The sequence below is a fragment of the Phoenix dactylifera genome, chromosome 12 (genome assembly GCF_009389715.1).
Source record: "Phoenix dactylifera cultivar Barhee BC4 chromosome 12, palm_55x_up_171113_PBpolish2nd_filt_p, whole genome shotgun sequence".
In the NCBI taxonomy this organism is placed as follows: Eukaryota; Viridiplantae; Streptophyta; class Magnoliopsida; order Arecales; family Arecaceae; genus Phoenix; species Phoenix dactylifera.
In genome coordinates this window covers 5,743,771-5,765,094 of record NC_052403.1, presented here as the reverse complement: position 1 = coordinate 5,765,094, position 21,324 = coordinate 5,743,771, and the positions used below count along the sequence as shown (strand labels likewise).

Here is a 21,324-nt window from a genome sequence, read left to right as displayed (position 1 = left end):
GAGTTCCCTTCCCAGCGACAACACCATATGCCCCATCTTCCCTTTTCTTCTTTATCCACCTAACTCTTTGAAATAAATATACAATAAATTGGACTCAAACCCTTACGTCAACATTTTCATGAACACAATTATAAAAAACATGGGAACATTTGGTTCTTCTTCAAATATGTCCACTATATAATTATTAACAAAAAAATCTCCTCTATAAAACAAATCAAAAACTAAAGGGACAAATTAGTACTAATTGATGCGAATAGATGCTCTAGAAAAATGTCTTAATAATAACTTAAAGTTGCAAATGGGTCGGTTGACCCATAATTCAACTCGATCTGACCCATTTGAAGGACCGTGGAGCTAGATCGAGTCCTAAAATTGGATCCACTCTATTTTCTGGATTCAGATCTTATCTAGATTTTATTGAATTCAGACCGACCTGACTCAACCAACTCAACTTAAATCTGTAAAATTATTTGGACTCACGGTTTGCTCGAGAAGATGCAAACAAGTTCTGAAGCCATGAATGGATTGACTCAATACGGATCCGAACCGAATCTAATTTTTTTGAGTTGGATCTAGATTATATATATATATATGCAATCCGCCCCGAATGACCTATTAGGTCAAAAATTATAACAGCTGACCCGATTTGACCCAATCTAATCTTTCATTCAATTGGATCTGGATTTAAAATTAGAACCCAAATAAGAAATTAGATTAGATTGGGTCACTCAAGGTCGGACCCGTTTTGATCCATTTGCACCCCTATAATAGATTCTTAGGAGCTAAAAAGGTGCACCAGCATTCCGTAGTGATATCCTAATGGATCCCACTTAAATGGTGTTTAATTCCAGCACTCGGCTATTATTTTTCTTTGGTGACGTCATAACCACTTGGAATCCCAAGCGAAAAAAAAAATCCCCCAGAAAAGTAAACACCTGCCCTAAGATCCACCTTGGCCGTAAATAATTGGAAATTATGGGCAAAGAGACAAAAAAAAAATCTTTCATAATCCCCCAATACCTATCTTTGCAAATTGCAACGCATAGCCTCACTAACATTTGCAAATAGGAAAAGAGAAGAACCCTCCGGCCGCCAGCTGTATCCTCTTCTTTCCAATCCAGGCAAGATGTGAAGTTTTTTTTTATTCAACAAAACTTTGTTGTCACAATAAATCTTACCTTCGTTTACTCCGACTCTCGAATTTTGACCAGACTCGTTCTGCTTTCGATCATGCGGTGATTGGAAACTTCTCCAACTCGCAAGAAGCGGTTGCCGAGTACACGTGGGTGCCGGAGTTGGGTTCTTCGGTCTTCCGATTGCAATATTCCGATCGCCATCTACCCCGTTCCCATCTCTGATCATCTTGATTCGCTGGAAAATTTTCTCCAATCCAAGGTGCCCTTGCATGCCTTAATTTTCTTTTCCTTTCTGATTCATTGATTCAATATAAATGGTTTTTTATGCGGTGTTATTGTTGTTGTTACGATTACTGTTATCTGACAGAAAGGGTTGGATCTTGGAATCCTGGTCGAGAAGGACTTGTTTTCCCCAAACAGTATATACTTACGCGGGGGCTCTTCTGGAATTTGATAAGTAGATTAGATTTCTAGGTCTTCTTTTTTTTAGTTTTGGTTGCTGCTCAGTTGATTGAGAACGATTAGGGTTTTCTAATGCGTAAATTTCTTTTGATTGGCGAACGAGGTTAATTTAGTATTTGTGATCTTTAATATATGCTCTTCCCAGAAATTGGACAAAGAGCCATATGTCGATCTCTATCAAGGTCTCATAATCTAGGCTAGGTTTTCCTCCTGTTTCTTTTAATGTAAAAATATGTAATTGCTTGAGGTTAGGTTGAGTGATGATGGGCTGCTCAGTGTGCAACTGGTCAGGAACATTTTTTTATCTCTTTTAACCACAGTTTCTGATGAGCTGTTCTAGCTTATATTGGATCCTTCTTGTTTTTGTTAGTATATTATCTCCTTAGCTTTGACTTTTGTACTTCAATTTTGATTTATCTCTGTTATAAGGTATCTAATATAGGTAGTTTCTTGTAATTTATCATATATTTGACTATATGCTATTGTTCATCATTCTGCTAAGGTTTGAAACTGCAGCAGCATAGGACGTATAACTAGGGCTTTTTCTGGCCTTTGCTACTTATGATTACAACATCGTCTCTTTGCATCTATTTTGATGTTATTTCAAATTTCCCTTTAACAGCCTGGCATGTAATCATTTGTTGTTCAACCTTTTTCTTTTTTTTTTTTTGGGGGGGGGGGGGGGGTACTACGATTTTTATATGCTCATCCTTGTTACGCTCATCTCGCACTAATTTTGCCATTTTAATGACAAACTCATAAATGCTAGGATAAATTTCGTTTCAATTTCAGTGGCCTGTGACAATGATGCTCCACAAGTTCATTTCTAGTTTATCTATGTTGGCTTTATCTTATTCTGATATCATGTCTCTCCATCTTATTGTATGAATCAACCGCTGTAGCAAAATATGCCTTTGGGACTACAATATGTTTAATTGCGTTTTCAACTCCACACAGATTTTAAGTTTGCAATATATTTAATTATTTTTGCTCCAATCAACTTTCGTCCTTTATTGTCCCGGGCTTTCTATTGTCTTGTCTTCCTCATTTTCATGAAAGCCCCCCTACTTCTTGTGAACCTTGACATATATGTTTTGATTTTGTGTCATTCTTTTATTATATTTATCTCTTCATTCAATAAAACTGGTGTTACTCTTTTGTATCTGTTAATTATTTAATATATATATTCCTCTCTCTTTGTTGGCTAATAGGAACCATTGTTGCATTCTTTTGTGCTTGGAAGATAGAAGAATATATTTGAGAATACAAGGATAAAGTGAGAAAAGCTATGTCTTGCAACATGTAGATTGTGGGCAATAGAATTAATAAACTCAGGGTCTCAGTTCTTCTTTCCTCTTGCGCGCGCGCACACAGAGATAGAGGTGACCCTTTCTATGGAGGATACTCATCGAAAGCAAAGTAGGTCTGGAAAGAGGCAGAAAAATGAAGTTCCCATACAATGTCTGGATGGGGTGATACGGGATTCATTTTGCAGCATCTGTTACAAGGATCCTTGCCCACTAGCTGATTATGATTTACTTTTACAACCAAATTCTTTGCATAACACAAAAGTATAGTCGTATAGGAGGTTAACTTTGTCCTAGAGCTTGCCATTGCTGTGAGGTTGTATAGATGTTAGCAAATATATCCCTTCTCATGCTTTATGTAAAGTTTGATTGTGGACTGATACCTCGAACATGTTTCTCATATTTGATGAGGACCATGAGGTTGGTTGATCATGGAGACTTTGGCAGCTGAAGTATTCTGCTTTAGCATAGATTTAGAGCCTCCTCATCCTGAAAGAGCAAGCTTAACCCAGATGCACGCACATGCATGCAGCACCTATTTACATGAGTCTACATTACTGACAAGACCCGCCACAAAAACCTCCTCTTCATGTGGCTTTATGTAAACTACAAGATTTCTGTCATAGATCTGGTAATTGGGGAAGTTGTTGCCTATTTAGACGGCTGGAAATCAAATTATCTACTTAGTTTGTATGCCCATCATTTATCTAATAGAAAGAACCTTGCATTCAGATATATGGGTGTTGATGCCAAAATCCTGCCCGACCAAGAAGGTTTGGAGGGCGCTAGTCAATCCGCAGATGGATGCCGATTTGTACACAAAAAGAAGAGAAAGGCTTGCCAAATTGGCTCCGGCTGGGCCCTCCAATGCCTAAGTCAGAAAGATCTTTGGAATAACAATAGAAAATAGAAAATATGAAAGAAAAGATAAAGAATATTGCCTTCTTCTGGTCGACCTCCTCTAGTCGGCCTTCTTACCACAGTCTTCTCAGGTCTGCCTTTTTACCTCGACCTTTTTACTTTAGCTTTCTCATGTCGGCCTTCTCACCTTGGCCTTGAACTTCACCTCTGCCTCGGTCTTCGTACCTCGGCCTTAAACTTTACCTCGGTTTTGGTCTTCACCTCTGCCGTAGCCTTCACCTGGGCCTCGACCTTCTCCTCAGCCTTAGCCTTCACCTCGGCCTCGGTCTTCTCATCTCGACCTTGGACTTCACTTCAACTTTCTGTCCTCGGCCATGGTTTCTCACCTCGGCCTCGGCCACGGCTTCTTGCCTTGGCCTCTTTCAAACCCGCTGGAGGCACTTGTAGAGGCTTTCAGAAGAAGAGAATGAAGAAGGAAAGTAGGACAACCTCTTATAGATGTACATGCGGCCTAGGTTAAGCTGACGATTCAACTATCCGAGCCGATTCAACCACGTATCAGCTCGGGATAAGCCACAAGCAACTCATCCGGATTGCCACTTTAAGTAGCTTCAAAAAACACAATACTGCTAAAAAATTCACGCCAAAATGATGACACTTTGAGAAGATCAACCAATGCATAAATACCTCCTTCTAGATGCTTCATTCTCAGTTTGAATGACGGTACAACTTCCATCACCCGAACTAAAATTAAGTTCGTACTCAGAAGTGGGGGGGAATGATGGTGAGAATATCAATCATCCTAACCTTGGGTTTCTTTTGACCTCCTTGACCTTGGCCTTAACTGAAGTGAATGATAGGTCTTGGCTTACGCACTATTCTAGTTGGTCTTGTCTAGGAGTAACGCCAAAGGTCATTGAATGAGTTCCAATCATGGTCTTGGTAACGATTACACCAGTACACCAATAAAAATACGATCAACACGATTATCATTGCATGTCAATTGTGGAAAGCTGTTATCATGCGGTTAATGCATGATTAGCCATTATCATGCAATTATGACACTTTCCGATAAATTAGGTAACTGACACCACTCTCAGCCTATAATCTATATATAGGGATGACTGACTGACCCTCAAATAAGCATTCTTAAGCTCCCTCTTTCTCTAGAGCACTCTTCCACACTTAATCTCTCTTTTTTTCACTATTGCTCTAGATCTCCACTAACTTAAGTATCAGAGGGTTCCCCACTGGAAACTTTTCAGCAACTGGACTTCTTTGCAGGTCAATCCTGCCTTCTTCCTCGATTTTGGCCGACCTCGGTGTACCTTGGTTTCAGCAGACCTCGTCGTACCTCGGTTTCAGCTGACCTCGTCGTACCTCGGTTTCAGTTGACCTCGTCGTACCTCCGGCAAAGACCGACCTAAATCCAGATTCTAGCAGCAACAATGGGGAAGGCTGCCCTCACAAATGTATCTTTCAGTTCTCGGAGTTGTGAAATTTAGTACCCATAACCCCCTTACTTTCTTTTCTCTGCTAGATGTTGGAAATATTAATTGTTGGGTTAGCTATAAATTCTTTTTCTGTTGGTATACGGTTTCTGGATGGGGCTCAGTGCTGGATGTTTTATTCTTCCCTTGCTTACTGTTTTGCACATCTGATTGCAACTTTGTTCCATTTATTAGTATAGTCGAACATAGTATGTCACATATTTCATCAAATTATTTCTTCAATTCGCATTTTTATAGATTGTTTTGTTTGACATCACAGATGGAATCACCAAATTCTCGGTTATCTCAGATCATTGATATAAGAAGTGCAGATGTGCCTGGGGGAGTTTCAGGATTGGATGGTAACAAGATATGTGGCAGCACAACTTGTGGTTTGTCTAATTCTGGAACAAGCTCCAAAGATGCCAAAGAGAGATCTGCTTCAATGCGGAAGCTACTAATAGCTGTTTTTCTTTGTGTCATATTCATGAGTGTCGAAGTGGTTGGTGGCATTAAAGCAAACAGTCTTGCAATCTTAACTGATGCAGCCCATCTCCTCTCAGATGTTGCAGCATTCGCCATCTCCTTATTCTCCCTTTGGGCTTCAGGATGGGAGGCCACCCCGCGCCAGTCGTATGGTTTTTTCCGAATAGAGATACTTGGAGCACTGGTTTCCATCCAGCTTATATGGCTCTTAGCTGGGATATTAGTTTATGAAGCCATTGCAAGACTCATCCATAACACTGGTGATGTGCAAGGTGTCCTGATGTTTGCTGTCGCGGCATTTGGTTTGGTGGTTAACATTATCATGGCTGTCTTGCTGGGTCACGATCATGGTCATGGTGGACATGGCGACGGTCACCATGGTCCTTCAAGCCATGGTGATCACCATGACGACCACAGTCATGACCATGAACATGATGTGGACCATGGTCAGAGCTATGGCATCAGGGTTACAACCCATCACCATCATTCAGGGAATTCCAAGCATAAGGAAGAATGTGAACCTCTGCTAAAGCATGCTGAAGGTGCCCCGAGCCAAAGTTCCTGCTTGGAAGAAACAAAAAAGAGGCAAAGGAACATCAACGTGCATAGTGCCTATCTGCATGTGCTTGGAGACTCCATTCAGAGCGGAGGGGTGATGATTGGAGGGGCCATTATATGGTACAAGCCTGAATGGAAGATTATTGATCTGGTCTGCACACTTGTTTTCTCTGTCATTGTGTTGATAACCACAGTCAAGATGCTAAGGAACATACTTGAGGTCCTCATGGAGAGTACCCCGAGGGAGATTGATGCGACCAGGCTCGAAAAGGGCTTGTGTGAGTTGGATGGTGTTGTGGCCATCCATGAGCTGCATATATGGGCCATCACAGTAGGGAGGGTTCTCCTGGCATGCCATGTGACAATCACTCGAGAGGCAGATGCTGATATTGTGCTTGATAAGGTGGTAGGATATATCAAAAGGGAGTTCAATATTAGCCATGTGACTATTCAGATAGAACGACAGTAAGTTTGTTTTCCGGTGATAACTATGAACAGGTTTTTGCAGTGGTAAGGAGAGAGGTACATGTTTCTTGTTTGTTATTTTCAGATGCAACTATTTCTTCTTTGTCACAGCAGATTGTGCTTTCCTTTTCTTTTGATGGATCAAATGGTAATTCCAATCTGAATGTGATCAGACTATTTGATTTGGCTGGGACTGTCATTCATTTCATATTGATCGACTTCTAGGCTGTTTGGCGTCCAGCATCGTTAGTCATCTTGGTGTGGTTGTTGATGCCTATATTGCTTGCTGAAATGTTAATAGCCAGATTTTAACTGCAGTTGCGTTAGATCTGCTCAGTGGGGTCAGGCATAGCAAGCAAATTTAGAAGTTCTGTCTGGATTGTTTAACTAGTCTTCTACGCGCATGGACCACAGAGTCAAATTGATTGAGGATTATAACTGTTTATGAGTTTGGTCTACAATTTAACTTCCAACGCATCACAGCAGTATCTTTGACAATTAGAATCAGCTGAAGCAAAGAAGTTATGGAAGACAGGCCATTTTTTTCCTGTAGTGTACATGATTTCCATTGTTTTTGCTGCTGTTAGATACCTAATGAAGTGATGTGAAAATTTCCTACCTGCTGCAACTCTTACCAGTTTTCATAATGCTAGTGAACTTTTGATGGTTTACCTGATGTAGCACACACTCTACAAGGTTTACAGTGAAACCTTGAAGAATTGGTGAAAAATCTGTTTTTGGCACGAAAGCCGATATGCTTGTGGTAATTTAGAACTTGCTAAGGCATAGCAATCCCTAGCCCTAGGAGATGCACTATGTTGGTCGTGTATACACGCGTCGGTTGATTGTGGATTGGTTTCTCAATCTTGGATGGCAAGTGATGGAGATGCTTTGAAAGGGTTATAAAAGCTGCTAAGCTTCCATGCTTTTCCAATAGTGTAAAAGACAGTTAACGGATGAATTTATTTTACCAATAGGAAAATTGCCTGTGATTACAAGATTAAATGGTTGCAACTCAGTATTTGATTTCAATTTTTGTCCTGTAAACCAAACTGATGTATGTATATATACACACACACTAAAACAGGTGCCCCACTCAACGCCCAATGTCACATACATATATGTTTGTACGAATATCAGTTTAGGTGGATCAGGTCCATGATGGACCTAAGATGAAATCATCTCAGGTCAAATTGCTATTGCACATTTTAAAAAATAAGAAAGAGAAGAAAATTAAGTGATTTCATTCTAGTTCTATGATAGATCTTATTCACTTTTTTACCGAATGATCATGCGGCGCAAAAATGGCCTGGTCCTATGCCGCATGTCAACAAATAAGAAAAACTTTAAGGCATTGATTAGTGCATATCATAGATCTAAATCTTTGTATTCATATAGGATTGAACTACTTTCAAGTTTATTAGATTTGGACTTTTTTTTCATATATACTACTACTCATTCACGAGTCTTTTACTTCATTGTTGTGAACATGTGGGCATAATTAAGGTACCCTTATCAGCAAGCAGCCGTAGCGGTGGGGAAATAGTATCAGTATGGAACCGATGGCCGCAGTTTCCTGCGAGGGTGGTCGGTTACTACCTTCGGTCAACTCATGCTGCCGTTCCATTCCTCGCAGAAAACGTGGTACTTGACTCATGATAACAAATACTTTAATCATTATGAGGAGCGGGCGGAGGAGGCGAACGGAGCAATGGATGTACCGAAACCACAAAAAAAAGGAAAAAAAAGAACTAGCGTACAAAATGGGCCCCACCTCAATCGCCGGACGCGTCTCACCTTCTAGCCCTCACATCTTCCTTTCCCTTCCTGTCCCTCCCAGAGTCCCAGTTCTCTCTATTCCGTGTTTCCATGCCGATCGCCACTCCGATCTCCGACGATTCTTCTCTTCCTGCAATCTCTCATTTGATTTGAAAGAGGGGAAAATGCTGTGCTCGAGATCGAGCTCCAACTGGCTCGATCGCCTCCACACCTCCAAAGGCTTCTGCATCCCCGCGGCCGACCACGATCTCGATCACTTCCTCTCTTCCATCCCTAACCCTAACCCTAATACTAATCCCAAATCATGCTCACCTCCTCGTCCCGAGACTTGGACATCCGATGCGCCCCTCTCGCAGCCCCCGGCCGAGAAACCCGCCGCCCCTCGCCGGCGGCGGAAGCAGCAGCAGCAGCAGCAGCCGCAATACGCCGCGGGGAACAAGACCTTTGCTGGCGAGAAGGAGCAGCTCTTCGATCTGATGAGCTCCGCCCTGGCGGAGCTCTTCATCATGGGGGACCGCTCGGCCACTGGCATCCTAAGGGCGAGCAAGAAGAGCGCCCGGAAGCAGGCCAACCCCAAGGCCTGCGTCCCGTCCGCCTCGGCGAGCATCGACGGCAGCTTCTTAGCCGGAGCAGCGGCGGCTTGCCACGTTCCGCCGGTGACCTCCCCGTCCAGCGCTGACAACAGCGTGGCGGAGGCCAAGAATAGCCGGACGAAGGCGAGGGGGAAGCGGGGGACGACGGGGAGTCCTGTGGAGTCGGATTTGTCGACGTACTCGAAGACTGATGCGACGGTGATCGACACGAGCTCCCCGGGTTGGAAGTCGGAGAAGCTCATCTTTAGGAAGGGGATGGTGTGGAAAGTCCGCGACAAGAACCTGTGGAATGTGTGCAGGAAGAAAAGGAAGCTGGGTCTGGTGGAGAGATTGATCGACGAAAAGTAGAAGGAGCAGCCGTTCATCGACATGAAAGAGCCGGCACCGAAAGAGCATTCAGGATCAGTGGATGAAGTAAGAATTATGTTCTCTTTGGGTAGTGATGTCAAACATGTTAGTCTTTAGGGGCTTATCTACTTAATACTAGAGAATGTGTATTTATCATTTCACTGCATGCTACCTTTTAAATGCAGTGTTCGTAGGGCCTGATAAAGGGTAGGCTTAAGAGGAGAGAATGTAGAGATAGTTTAACACAACAATTTCTTGGTGGTAATGGCAACAATATGGACAAAGTAATGAAGGAATACTCTTTGTTCGGAAAGACATGCTGTAACATAAAATAATATTCATAGAACCTGAGGATATCAGAGAAACAATCAATGAATTCAGCCTCTACCTTTAAAGATCACAAAAAGCTAGTTGCAATATATAATTAGTATAGTATTATCATTTGAATATATCAGCATGCACCCATTTTTATAACATATGTTTCAGCTATTTGGGGTCGACTTCGCAGTTCTCATCATCTAATCGTTCATTAAAGGTTATTTCTAGTGTTATTGCAAGTGTTTCCAAGTCTTTTCCTTATATAATCCATTAGCTCTTACCCTCTTTTTTGAATGTTCAATATAGATTCTAGTACTTCTCCTTATTGAAGCCTCCTTAGTTATTCTACATGCCATTGCATGTCAATTGGTTCTCCATCACTTTGTATTAAATTAGCATTACTTCTACACCTCTATCCATTCTATTTTCTTTCTAGCATTAGAACCTTTTTGTTTGTACTACATTTTAAGCCATACAATATTGTAAGCCTTATTTGCTTTCTTAAGTTGCTAAGGAATTTACTGTGTTATATAAAGAAACACCTCTTCATAACCGAGGGTGTGGTTTACATGTGATCCTGGTATCTCAAATCTTCACTAACCCAGTCCTCTCAAACTCTGCTTGTTCCATCATTATCTCTTTGGAAGGAAATGATATTATATATATATGTATAATATATATATATATATATATATATATATATATATATATATATATATATATATATATATATAAGATTTCCTAACTCCTTTGATGTATTTGAGGAAGGCATTATTTGCTAATATGAAGTCTGGTAATCTTTGTTTAGTCTTTGTTTATGGCTTTTGGTGCACCTGGGTTGATGGGAATATGGTGGTTATCTGTTTTTAGTTGACCATATTATCTAAGATTTCAAAATATACAAGATAAGCTGCAAAGATATTGATGCAAGTACTGTTAAAGAGAGATCCAAGAACAAGATTTTGGCACGATAAAAAATGATTTTTCTACTGCTACAGAAAATACATAATAAATGAGCTTGTGTATAGAAATATGGAGACAAGTGAAGTCCAATTAAGTGATCGAAGGCCTTGAAAATTTCTAATCAAAATTGACTGCTGCAGTTTATGTGCTGGGACTGAAGGAATCCAGGAATAAATGGCACAACTATGTAATTTGAAAAGTCTCTGTCTTATTTATATATTTGCTTCATTTGGTAATTATAATGGAGATTAGCAAGCTTGAATGGAACATGTAAAGAGTGGTATGCTAACATTGCATGAAATTGTTATATGAATTACATTGTATGGCAGATTTGCTTGCATGGATTGTGGTGCATGAACATATTTTGCTTTTGTCAACGACATTGGTCATTCTGGCCTTTCTCACCAAAATTTTGCTACCTGTACTTATTTTTCTGATCATACAATCAGAAGCGCGGATACAAGGGGGCTGAGGGGGGCCATGGGCCCCCAAGGATCGTGACAGCTTTCTATAGGTTCCTAAGTGCGGCCCCCTTGGGCTCCAGATTCTTCTAGGTGTGCCACCCCTCACTTTTTCCCCCAACATATGGTTCCCAATTGTTGTAAGATTGTGTAGCTCTAAAACTCTAATAGATAAAATTGTTATTCTTTTATATGTAAACAATTAGTTCCAATTTTATTAGATCTTTGACTCCTCTTTTCCATTTCAGTCATCGGTGTCCTAAATATCATGAGATCTTGCATGTCCATTAAAAATCCTACCTAATTTGATACAATATGGATCTTCTAATAGATGGATCTTGTAGATTTCAACATAGATTGTTTAGGAATTTGAAAAATATCTGAGTTTTTAGTAACTTCTATATGGTTTGCTATTTTTGTTTTTTTATTTTTGAAACCATGGGTTTATTGAGAAAGAGAGAGGGAGGGGGGGGGGATAATAGTTTCAAAGTCGTGACAAGGGACAAAAAGGGAAAAAAGAAAAAATCATGCAGAGCTGTAGGACGAAACAGTTAATAAGTTATGTTCCTTATCTTTCTTGCTTTCAAGTTTTTTCATTTTCCCCATCTCTTCTAGGGCTTTTATTTCATTTACTTTTTGTTAGGTTCAAACACTTCAATATACATGCATTGGTTGTTCTCTTAGTTTTGAAGTGTATCTCTTTAGAATTTCAGTAATGATGCATATCCATAAGATCTTAAGAACAATGCATGTTTTATTGTTTGTTTTTTATAGTATTTGTAACTCATCTCCATTTTTTATTGTTTGATTTTATAGTATTAGTAACACTATCTCTTTCGCCCTTTTTATTGTTAGTTAATAGAGTTATTTTTTTTGAGGGAAATAGGAAGAGAAAATTCCCTTCCAAACTTTTATTAAAGCATAATGTAGTTAGTTATGTGTTGGTCATGTTCCCTTTCATGGAGATCATGACTGATCTTTGCATTTGAAATCTTAATTTTCCCCCCAAATATCTTAAATGAAATTATGGGGAATTTCCACCATCTAGCTTCAAAAGCTAAGACGAAATTGAAAGCAATGTCAAAAAATAAAATCTTTCCAATAAGGTCCCTGATGAAAATATGCCAGGATTCATCGCCTCCTCTCTCACTCTGTGATTCATTTAGGAAAGATCGCAAATCGTAATTTGTAAGACATTTGACTAAACAATATATATTCTACAAACATCGTCACACACAATTTCAATATATGTGTTTTTATTAGTGAATTTTTGTACTGGTCCTTCCAAGAAAAATATTCTGGGCCTGGCCCTGCATATTTTGATAGCATTTTGTCATAAAACACTGCATATTTTATAGCATAATTTACTCAAGTACACTGCTTTCATTGTGATGCAGTCACATATTCCCATGATAGTTACCATCTAGTTATTTGAATGCTTTCTTCTGCAATGACTGTCTAAAATCTTTCTATGCCATACAGGGTGGAGCTCATGCTGAAAATAGACATGCTTCCAGAAAGACGGATGATCAAAATCAAATCCCTAAAAGAAGGCAAGTCTGCTTAAAACTTGTCTAATATATCCTATTCTATGAAGATTTGCTATGCCTGTTGGTCATGAACTTCTCACACATTCATGGTTGTCTTCTCAGTTGAGATATAGGGTGAGATATTAATACTTATCAGTATCAGGCACTTACTGATACAGAGTACCAAAACATTGTTGTCGGCTTACAAACTTATCTATCCCAGCTATTGGCCCGTTTGATATTAATATATAGCTGAGATTGCTGGTCTTACTTATTATTTTTTAATGTTTTTTTTTTAATTGCTACATATAGAACCAATGTACAAAAGACAATTACTATCACTTTTACTGTATTGGCCAATAAATTCTTATCAACTGAGATATCCTGATATTTTGGTCCAGTTTAAAGATTATTAAAGATTATTCAGCCTTTGACCATAGTACATCAGCATCTCAGCTTTTATTGGTATTGGTCGGATACAAAAATTACTGCATATCACAGTTGAAAACCTTGCTGACATCCTATTTCATGCATTGCAGGCCAAGATCTTCAAGATCACCGCATGTTCCAGCAGCCAAAAATTCTTCTGTTTTCCATCTTACTACAAGCAGGAAAAATGGCTTGGCATGTCCCAGAGGTACTCCAAAAGGATGATTGCACTGGGGAAGTATTTTTGGAAGATCGCCATGGGGAGGATTTTGGAGAGCAATTTCTTTGTCTTCTGCATCTTGAAGAAATGCAGACTACTTTCTGCACGATAAGATATAACTGGAGGTGGTTCATGAATCAATGGTTGCATTAGCTTGTAGTGGGGCTTTGAGTAAATTCATTTCACAAAAAAAATGTCCAAAGCCTCAAAGCTAAGATGTATGCCTGTTCTGGATCAAATTCATCTATTTAAGACCCATTTCTTTTTCAAGTCATTTTCAGTTTTCGCTTAACCTGACTTGATCACGGTTGTGCTTCATGCCTATTTTGTTGTTTATCCTTTTTCTCCTGTTCCGAATTAAGGGGGTGCATTTATTTTCTTCTGCTGAGCACGGCTTTAGACCTAGGATGAGCAACTCCATAAGAATTCAGCGAGCTATAGAACATTGCTTTCTTTTCCTAAAGGAATTTCAGGGCAGTAACATGTCATGATTCTGTGAATGTGCTCTGACCTGAAAATCAAAGCCTATCCTGTTTAACTTTTAGTGTTATGAGAAAACTTGGAAAATCATGAAGCTTACACTGGCAGGTGAACTTGGCAACGCAAGCACTTAGTTGCAGCTTTCAACCGATTTCTGAGGAATAAATCTGATTTGTTCATTCTGACTTTATCAGTGAGTTTGAGAATTAGAAGGGGCAGAAGAAGCGTGAACTACTGAAAAATATCATTATTTACTTAAAGTTTAAATTCTTAGTCGTTCATGTTGTTCAAAGTTGAAATAGTGTTCAGTCTTCTTTCTATCTTTTTTGATAACCCATTTGTGTTTCTCAACGTTCTAAAGTCAGGATTGCAGTTAACGGCATGCGGCTGCTTTCTTTTTTAGGGAAATTGATAGGCGGTCCCTATGAGGGTCTGGCTGTATTTTTTAATCCCAGTTGACTGAGACTGTAATTCCCGGTCCATAGAATTTAACTTGGATTATCCACATATCCGGAGTCTAATATGATAAATATACCCCCCACTAGAACTTCCTTTCTTTTTTTTCTTCAACTTTCAGACAAAAGTAACCATGCATTTCTTTTAAAATAGCTGTAAAATATAAGTACTGTTATTCTTTTCTTTTTTTCTGGATTTGGTAGTGAAAAAATATGAAAAAATACCATGAGTTCTATCATATTCAAGTAAACACTACACATTACCTCAACAAATATATATATATATATATATATATATATATATATATATATATATATATAAAAAAGTAAACACTACACTATAAGGTTCAATATCAAGGAGTATGAATATCCACTGGGCACTGGGTACATCAAATATCTAAAGATGATCATGAGAAACGAAAATGTTGTCCTCAGCCTATATTTTAGGCTAAGGTTCATCGTCCCGGCCGATACCGTAGCATATTTGATATACTATATCGCCACTCAATGCATCAAAATTTGCCATATTGTATTGTGTATCGAAACTATAATAGAGTGGTACTAGTACAGAGTCTGATATCGAGACATCAATCTTGCTTTATACTGGATCCCACTAAACATCTTAGGAGATGTACATAAGTTAAGTCAACCACCCTCTGTTGCTTAAATCCATCAGCACTAGGCTCGAGTAGTCAGCAAAATCAACTTCTTTATATATTCGTGCTACATGGAAGGAAAAGGAAATCACCTAGCAAGTCAAATGGAGTTCTAGAGGTTTACTTTCAAACCCAATGCAAGCAAATGATCAAATACTCCTATTACATGAACTTGACGAAAACTGCGAGGAGATGACTAGAATCGAGGCAAACATGACTAGTACACGGCCATATTGATAACTTAGGAAGACTTCAGATCTTGATGGTGAGACTTGGAGCTGTTACTTCCACCATCCTTGGCTTCTTGTTGGTGATCTTGGCAGGCCCTTTTCCTGCAGAAAGAGAAGTGTGTACTTGTGGATCATAGGCAGAAACATGGACACCAAGAGCAGCCCTCCCTGAGGGATCGAGGTTATTTGACCACTGAGAGTCCCACTCAATGGCCTTGGCTGTGCTGCAAGCCACGCTTGGACCTCCCGGGACGGTCAGCCTTGCGGAGTTCTGTGACACCAAATCAAGATCAAATTAACACTCCCCAGGGATATAGATTTTCTTCGAAAAACATTATGTAGATAGATAGAATGTTGTAGACTGAGAGGTTCACCTGGGGGAAGAATCTCTCAAAGATTATTCTATAGTAGTAGGCTTCTTTTGTGGTGGGTGTGTTGTGTGGATAAATGCGCTTTGCATTTAGCATCATTCTATCAGTCACCTGTGATTTTTTTTCACAAAATGTAGCTTTTAATAATAAGGAAAACCCTTTTTTTCAGGTGTCTTTGAGGAGAAAAGATGGGATATTACATGTTCTTCTGCATGAGCCTTGAGCCCATCAATCCAACTGTAGCCAACACCATCGCTGAACTGTTCTTTCTGCCTATAGAGAATATTCTGCGCAAAGTAAAATTTCCAGTTTTTAGTTCTGTCAGCTATCTATGCATCTAAATAACATATAAGCAAGCATGTATCCTATAGTTTAGGATTCAACTCCTACTACGTTTTGAGGCATAATACCATTTTCAGAAGAAACTAAAACATGTCGAGCAGTACATGTATTCAAGGGGAGCCACTGAGATACTGATAGCTTACAGACCTTTGGCAGGTAAGGGTTTTCCTCGTCATGAAAAGCCTTCCTCAATACCCACTTCTCTAACCGGCCAAGATCAGACTTGATCTGTTAAACAGCAGTCTGAGTGTAAGATAAGAATGGGGTATGCTTGGGGAATGTTATCAGAAATCAAGGTCAAGATACTCATCACACCATTTTCCATTCAGGATCAATGCTCATTGCAACATTTATAAATTCTTTATCCAAGAACGGCACACGAACTTCAAGCCCCCATGCAGAGGTTGCTTTGTTTGCTCTCAAGCAATCGTACTGGTGGAGTGCTTTAATCTGCAAAAGAAGTAGGGCAATTGTACCATCATTAAAACCACGAGACACTACTATGTCAGGGCATTGTAGCATAAAGAACACAGCTACTTTATATGAAAAGGCTAACAGGCACATATTTGTGAGTCTTTTGTGACCTATTGCTCTATGTACCTTCTGACATGTCTCGCGGTGGAACTCTTCCTTACTAGGTGCCTTGTGGAAGTACAGATATCCTCCAAAAATCTCATCTGAACCTTCACCAGAGATGACCATCTTCACTCCTAATGCCTTTATCTTGCGGGACATAAGGAACATGGGAGTACTTGCCCTGATCGTAGTCACATCGTATGTCTCGATGTGGTAGATTACATCCTCAATGGCATCGATGCCATCCTAGCAGTCGTAAATATTCAATAATTACATGTATTTCCTAAGCTTTTCATTTGCAAGCTAAATCTACAGAAAAATTTAGTAGGCACTTACAGAAAAAAAATTATTATCTTTAGTACCTGAACAGTGAAATGAAGTTCATGGTGGACAGTGCCCAAATAATCTGCAACCTCCTTTGCAGCCTTCAAATCAGGTGAGCCCTGCAAAGGACATTTCCTATGCTTACATTGCTTCACTAGAAAGAAAAAAATAGAATTAAAAGCATGCAAGAGAAATGCTGACCTCTAAACCAACACAGAAGGAATGGAGTTGAGATCCCCACTGCTTCGCAGCTTTTGTTCCCGCCAAGTGACGAACTGTTACAGCAGCAACTAAAGATGAATCAAGGCCACCGGATAACAGCACTCCAAATGGAACATCGGTCATTAGCCTCTTAATGACAGCCTGTAAAAATTAAGAAAATATAATGATTATGCAGCAAAACCATCAAATTTTGTTTTAACTAAAACATCTGAAGTGCCAATGAAAATAATGACTGTTTGTTTTCTGATCTAGTTGGTGTTTGTTAATTACCAATCATCATAGAAACCTTATACTGAGATGACAAATGGTGGAGACTCTAATGGTACTGAGAAAAGCAATATAAGATCATTAAGGTGACCTAAAAAGAATTATATAGCATATATATCAGTGATGTCGATCGTCTTGTCTTCCCCTCAAGGCTTGCGCTTCAGGAGGTCCAGTGTTCAAATGCTGGGTATCGCTAAAATAGAAAATCGAAAGAAAAGCAAAAAGAGAAAGATCGAGTCTTACATCTTCAAATGCTTTTCGCAAAACAAGTGGATCATATGGGACCGATGGAATAGATTCTGAGTACCATGGAGGATTGTACCATCTCTTAAAGCCACCCTCTTTGCTGGAGTACAGATGTCCAGGAGGAAACAATTCAAAATGCCCACAGTCATCATTCAGCCCTTTCATCTCAGATGATATCCAAATAGAGCCTGAAAAATAACAGATTCACTTGACTACTTACTATAGAGATCACTGGCCACCAAAATCTAAGTCCTACTAAGACACACATGTAAGATCATAATTAAACAAAATTATGTGTCTATGTGGTTGAGTACCATCAAGTCCCCAGCCAATGTAGAGGGGTGTGACTCCAATCGCATCACGAGCAACAAGGAAGCTATGGTCGCGAGCGTCCAGCAACACGAAGGAGAAAATTCCATCCAGCATATCCACAAAATTTTCTCCATGCTCCTCATACTGTCAAAAACAGAAGCAGATAGGGGACCCCAATTAATCTCTTACATGCTGAAGTTTTTCGATCATGAAAATGAGTACAGCAAGCACATCCGGAGTAAAAGCCAGAGTGCTACAAGTGAAGCTAAGTTTAAGGATGCACACATTCCTCTTTTTTTTGTTTTCGATAGCGCAAAAGGATGGAGTTGTGCAGTATGCCACTTGTGAATTGTGATCTCCATTGGTATCGAAGAACACAAACAATGAGCATATAGTGTATGAGAGGATCTCACCAAATGTGCAATGACTTCACAGTCACTCCCTGTCCTGAATTTGTGGTCAAGTAACCGACTCCTCAACTCTTCATGGTTGTAAATCTCTCCATTTACCTGTTTCATGGACAAAATTCCCTCAGTCATCCATTACTAGGTGTAATAGGCACATCAACAAGGAGGAGAAACAGGCACAACTTCATTTTCCTTTAAAAAAATAGAATAAGTTTGGAAAACATATTTATTCTGGACATCATTCTAGTATAAATACATCCAAGAGAATTAGAAAGTAAAACATCCCGAAGTGCCCTTAGAGTTGGCAGGGTCGGTCCACAGTATGCATATTAACAAATAGCATCTTTTTCCTCAGATGAAATTGGTGCAGACCAAGCTTTGCTTTAATGAAAGGAAGATCAGTGAGGATCTCTTAGGTCACAAATTCCTTGCTCTTAAACGAATCATGTAACAGACATGAATAGTCATACATAATCTCTAGGATTTGTTAAAGAGCTCAAATATAATTTCTCTCAGAGAACTTAACAATCTAAATCCAAAATACAAGAGTGCTTGAGGTTTATAGTCCCACTAGAGAATAATCATACTTTTAAAATCAACTTCTTCGCTAAGTTCACTTTTTTTCTTTTTTAAGGTAAGGCGGCATGGTTACATAGCCCTAGTATAGATACAACAATTAGCATCGAAATACACCAAGTCATGCAGCTGAGGGGCACCACCAGGGTGGCAGGGTCCAGGGCCGACTCCCAGATATCCAATTTTCATTTTTTGAGGAAAATTGCTTCAGTAATTTTCAAGGTTCACTTAAACTTTTGATACGGGAGCTATATGACACTCTAAGATTCTCTTCTATCTTCTTGAATGCAAAAAATTACAGGAGGCCTTATTTAATTTTCCTTTTCTTTTATGTTTTTTTTAATTATATAGTAGAAGCTGTCTGGAATATATGATTACAAACATTTCAAATAACAACTCCCAAAAATAAAGTCATAAGCACCACATCTCTTCATTTTTTATCGATTACGGAAAGCTTTATTCTCCCTATATATTTGTTGCAGTTTATTCTCTGAAAAGAGATTCCATCTCATTTTTTTAATTTAAAATTTTAATGCAAGGCATATAAATTATATAGCTATAAGAATCAAGTAACGAATGTAAGGAGGAAAAGATTATCTTAGCTTTGTGATAAAGATTGTGTTAAAGGCTTCGGATAATGTTATACCGTCACGATGATATTTTTCTCTTCATTATAGAGTGGTTGATCTCCAGAAGCTGGATCAATGATTGCTAGTCGTTGGTGTGCCAAGAAGCAATCACCGAGCTGGTGTAAGCCACTCCAATCAGGGCCTCGATGCTTTAATCTGTCTTGGATGAAATCAGCCTCTTTAGTTCATTCCATCATTTATTCATATGGAAACATTTGATAGAGAAATAAACCTTGATCTTTACATCATTTAATAGAGACATATCTTCAATAAGGTCTCTTTGCACACAAAATCATATATTTTTCAGTTGGAATGTTAATTAAAAAAAAAAACACTATGAAGGTTTTAATCTTGGCTATGAAAATATTCAATGATAATAATTCAGAAAAAAAAACAAGAAAAAAGAAAAGTGTTCCCTCTATTCACTGTTATTGTCCATTATGTGGACTTCAAAATGCTCTGAGTTGAAAAACTATATGCCGTATTCAGAGTGATGGAAGGTTTCATTGACTTTTCTCTTCTGTTGTTTTTCTCCAGGCCAGGGAAACAGTAGAAAGATTGAAAATTTCATTAAAAAAAAATTCCATTATTTAGTTTACACAAGAGAAGAACACATCAGCATGTTAAAGCATCTATGCAATCAATGCAAAAGAAAAAAAAAATACCCTTGATGAGAATAATATGAATGGTAATCATAATGCATAGACTTAAGCATCCATGAGAATCACAAATTAAAGATATAATACCCTTGATGATACTAAGCTGACAGTATAGCTTTTGAGCAAGTGCAGTCTTGAATCTTGACTATCCCTTTAATGATGTTTTTGCACATAATGATGGAATCATGGACAAGTCTCTAAACAATTTCCAAGTGGAAACTTTATTCATGCCTCTTGCCTGATTGACAAAACCAAAGCAAAAAAATGATAGGAGGCCAATCTGGCAACTTATGCAGTATTTCTTTTTGTTTTCTTTGGAAAAGACTACATACATGGCTTGAAGCATAATGAACCAAGCGACAAATAAACACTTTAAATTATAAACCAATTCCGACACAACTCCAACCCTCCAATATGACGAGAAACAAATGAACGAAAGAAAGAAAGGGAGAAAGATAAATCAAGTATGGGGAGTCAGATCATTGCCTGCGAGAGAGCTCGAGCACTCGAACTCTCTTCGCCTGTGAGTCATCAGAGCAGCCCAACACAGCAAGTATCCCACACATGACTGGAAGAAGAAACAAAACAAGAAAACAAGCCTTCAGAGAACATAAAAAGAATCAGAGGCCAATAAGAAGGAGAAGAGAACATAGCATGAAGAGAAGCTTAAACCTTTTGAGCTAGTATGAAGGTCTCTGCTTCTGGGTGCCGCGGGTGGTGCCCTATTTATAGGCGAAAACCGCAAAGTTTGGCTGCTCTCCATCTCTTTAATTTATTAATAATAATATAGTAATTAATGTCTCGATTATTACTAAAAAAGACATTGTTAGTAACGTTATTGGCCCTTCCGCTCCGTCGAGCAGCGCCGCTTCATCGCGTCGTTAGATCCAGTGGAATCCGGCCCGGGACTGGGGGCCACTTCAAAATAAAATAATAGGCCCACTGTCATAACAGCAGCAGAAATTGGCCGGCCAATAGTCACTCGCCACATGTTGTAAAAAAAATCATGGTAATACCCAGTATTTTTTTTTTCCAACATTGGCCCGACAATTTAATTCGGTGCATCCAAAATACGACACGTCCAAAGAGCGGATAAATTGTATTTAAAGATACATAGATTTTTCTTCTAAATTACTATTAGAGATGGTACAAAATTATTGTTGATGT

General features: G+C 39.0%; 3 protein-coding genes across 7 annotated transcripts; 2 read left to right on the top strand and 1 right to left on the bottom strand.

Moving 5' to 3' along the window:
* The first annotated feature begins 1,211 nt into the window (after positions 1-1,211).
* On the top strand, positions 1,212-7,436 carry LOC103718113 (metal tolerance protein 1-like). 3 transcript variants are annotated; one of them, XM_039132425.1, is made up of 3 exons: positions 1,212-1,395; positions 5,051-5,238; positions 5,537-7,436. In XM_039132425.1, the coding sequence occupies exons 2-3, from the start codon at positions 5,215-5,217 to the stop codon at positions 6,767-6,769; spliced, it is 1,257 nt and encodes a 418-aa protein (XP_038988353.1). In that variant the 5' UTR covers positions 1,212-1,395; positions 5,051-5,214; the 3' UTR covers positions 6,770-7,436. The 3 variants fall into 3 exon arrangements, with proteins under 3 accessions (XP_038988353.1, XP_017700948.2, XP_038988354.1); XM_017845459.3 differs by lacking the exon at positions 5,051-5,238; XM_039132426.1 differs by lacking the exons at positions 1,212-1,395; positions 5,051-5,238 and adding an exon at positions 1,467-1,780.
* A 596-nt stretch (positions 7,437-8,032) lies between these two features.
* Positions 8,033-13,697, top strand: LOC103718115. Of its 3 annotated transcripts, none has more exons than XM_026808856.2 (3): positions 8,033-9,551; positions 11,096-11,320; positions 12,710-12,757. In XM_026808856.2, exon 1 carries the CDS (start codon positions 8,421-8,423, stop codon positions 9,483-9,485), a length of 1,065 nt encoding a protein of 354 aa, XP_026664657.2. In that variant the 5' UTR covers positions 8,033-8,420; the 3' UTR covers positions 9,486-9,551; positions 11,096-11,320; positions 12,710-12,757. The 3 variants fall into 3 exon arrangements, with proteins under 3 accessions (XP_026664657.2, XP_008805010.3, XP_017700949.2); XM_008806788.4 differs by lacking the exon at positions 11,096-11,320 and adding an exon at positions 13,296-13,697 and having other exon boundaries at positions 8,039-9,551; positions 12,710-12,780; XM_017845460.3 differs by having other exon boundaries at positions 8,048-9,551; positions 11,216-11,320.
* Positions 13,698-14,922: 1,225 nt separating this feature from the next.
* LOC103718138 (asparagine synthetase [glutamine-hydrolyzing]-like) lies at positions 14,923-20,934 on the bottom strand. The gene is made up of 14 exons (XM_008806816.4): positions 20,830-20,934; positions 20,644-20,725; positions 19,516-19,654; positions 18,300-18,395; positions 17,889-18,030; positions 17,572-17,762; positions 17,041-17,202; positions 16,878-16,958; positions 16,540-16,761; positions 16,255-16,389; positions 16,087-16,167; positions 15,798-15,884; positions 15,601-15,708; positions 14,923-15,497 (listed from the first exon to the last, which is right to left on the bottom strand). Exons 1-14 carry the CDS (start codon positions 20,918-20,920, stop codon positions 15,249-15,251), a joined length of 1,866 nt encoding a protein of 621 aa, XP_008805038.3. The 5' UTR covers positions 20,921-20,934; the 3' UTR covers positions 14,923-15,248.
* Between the last annotated feature and the right edge of the window lie 390 nt (positions 20,935-21,324).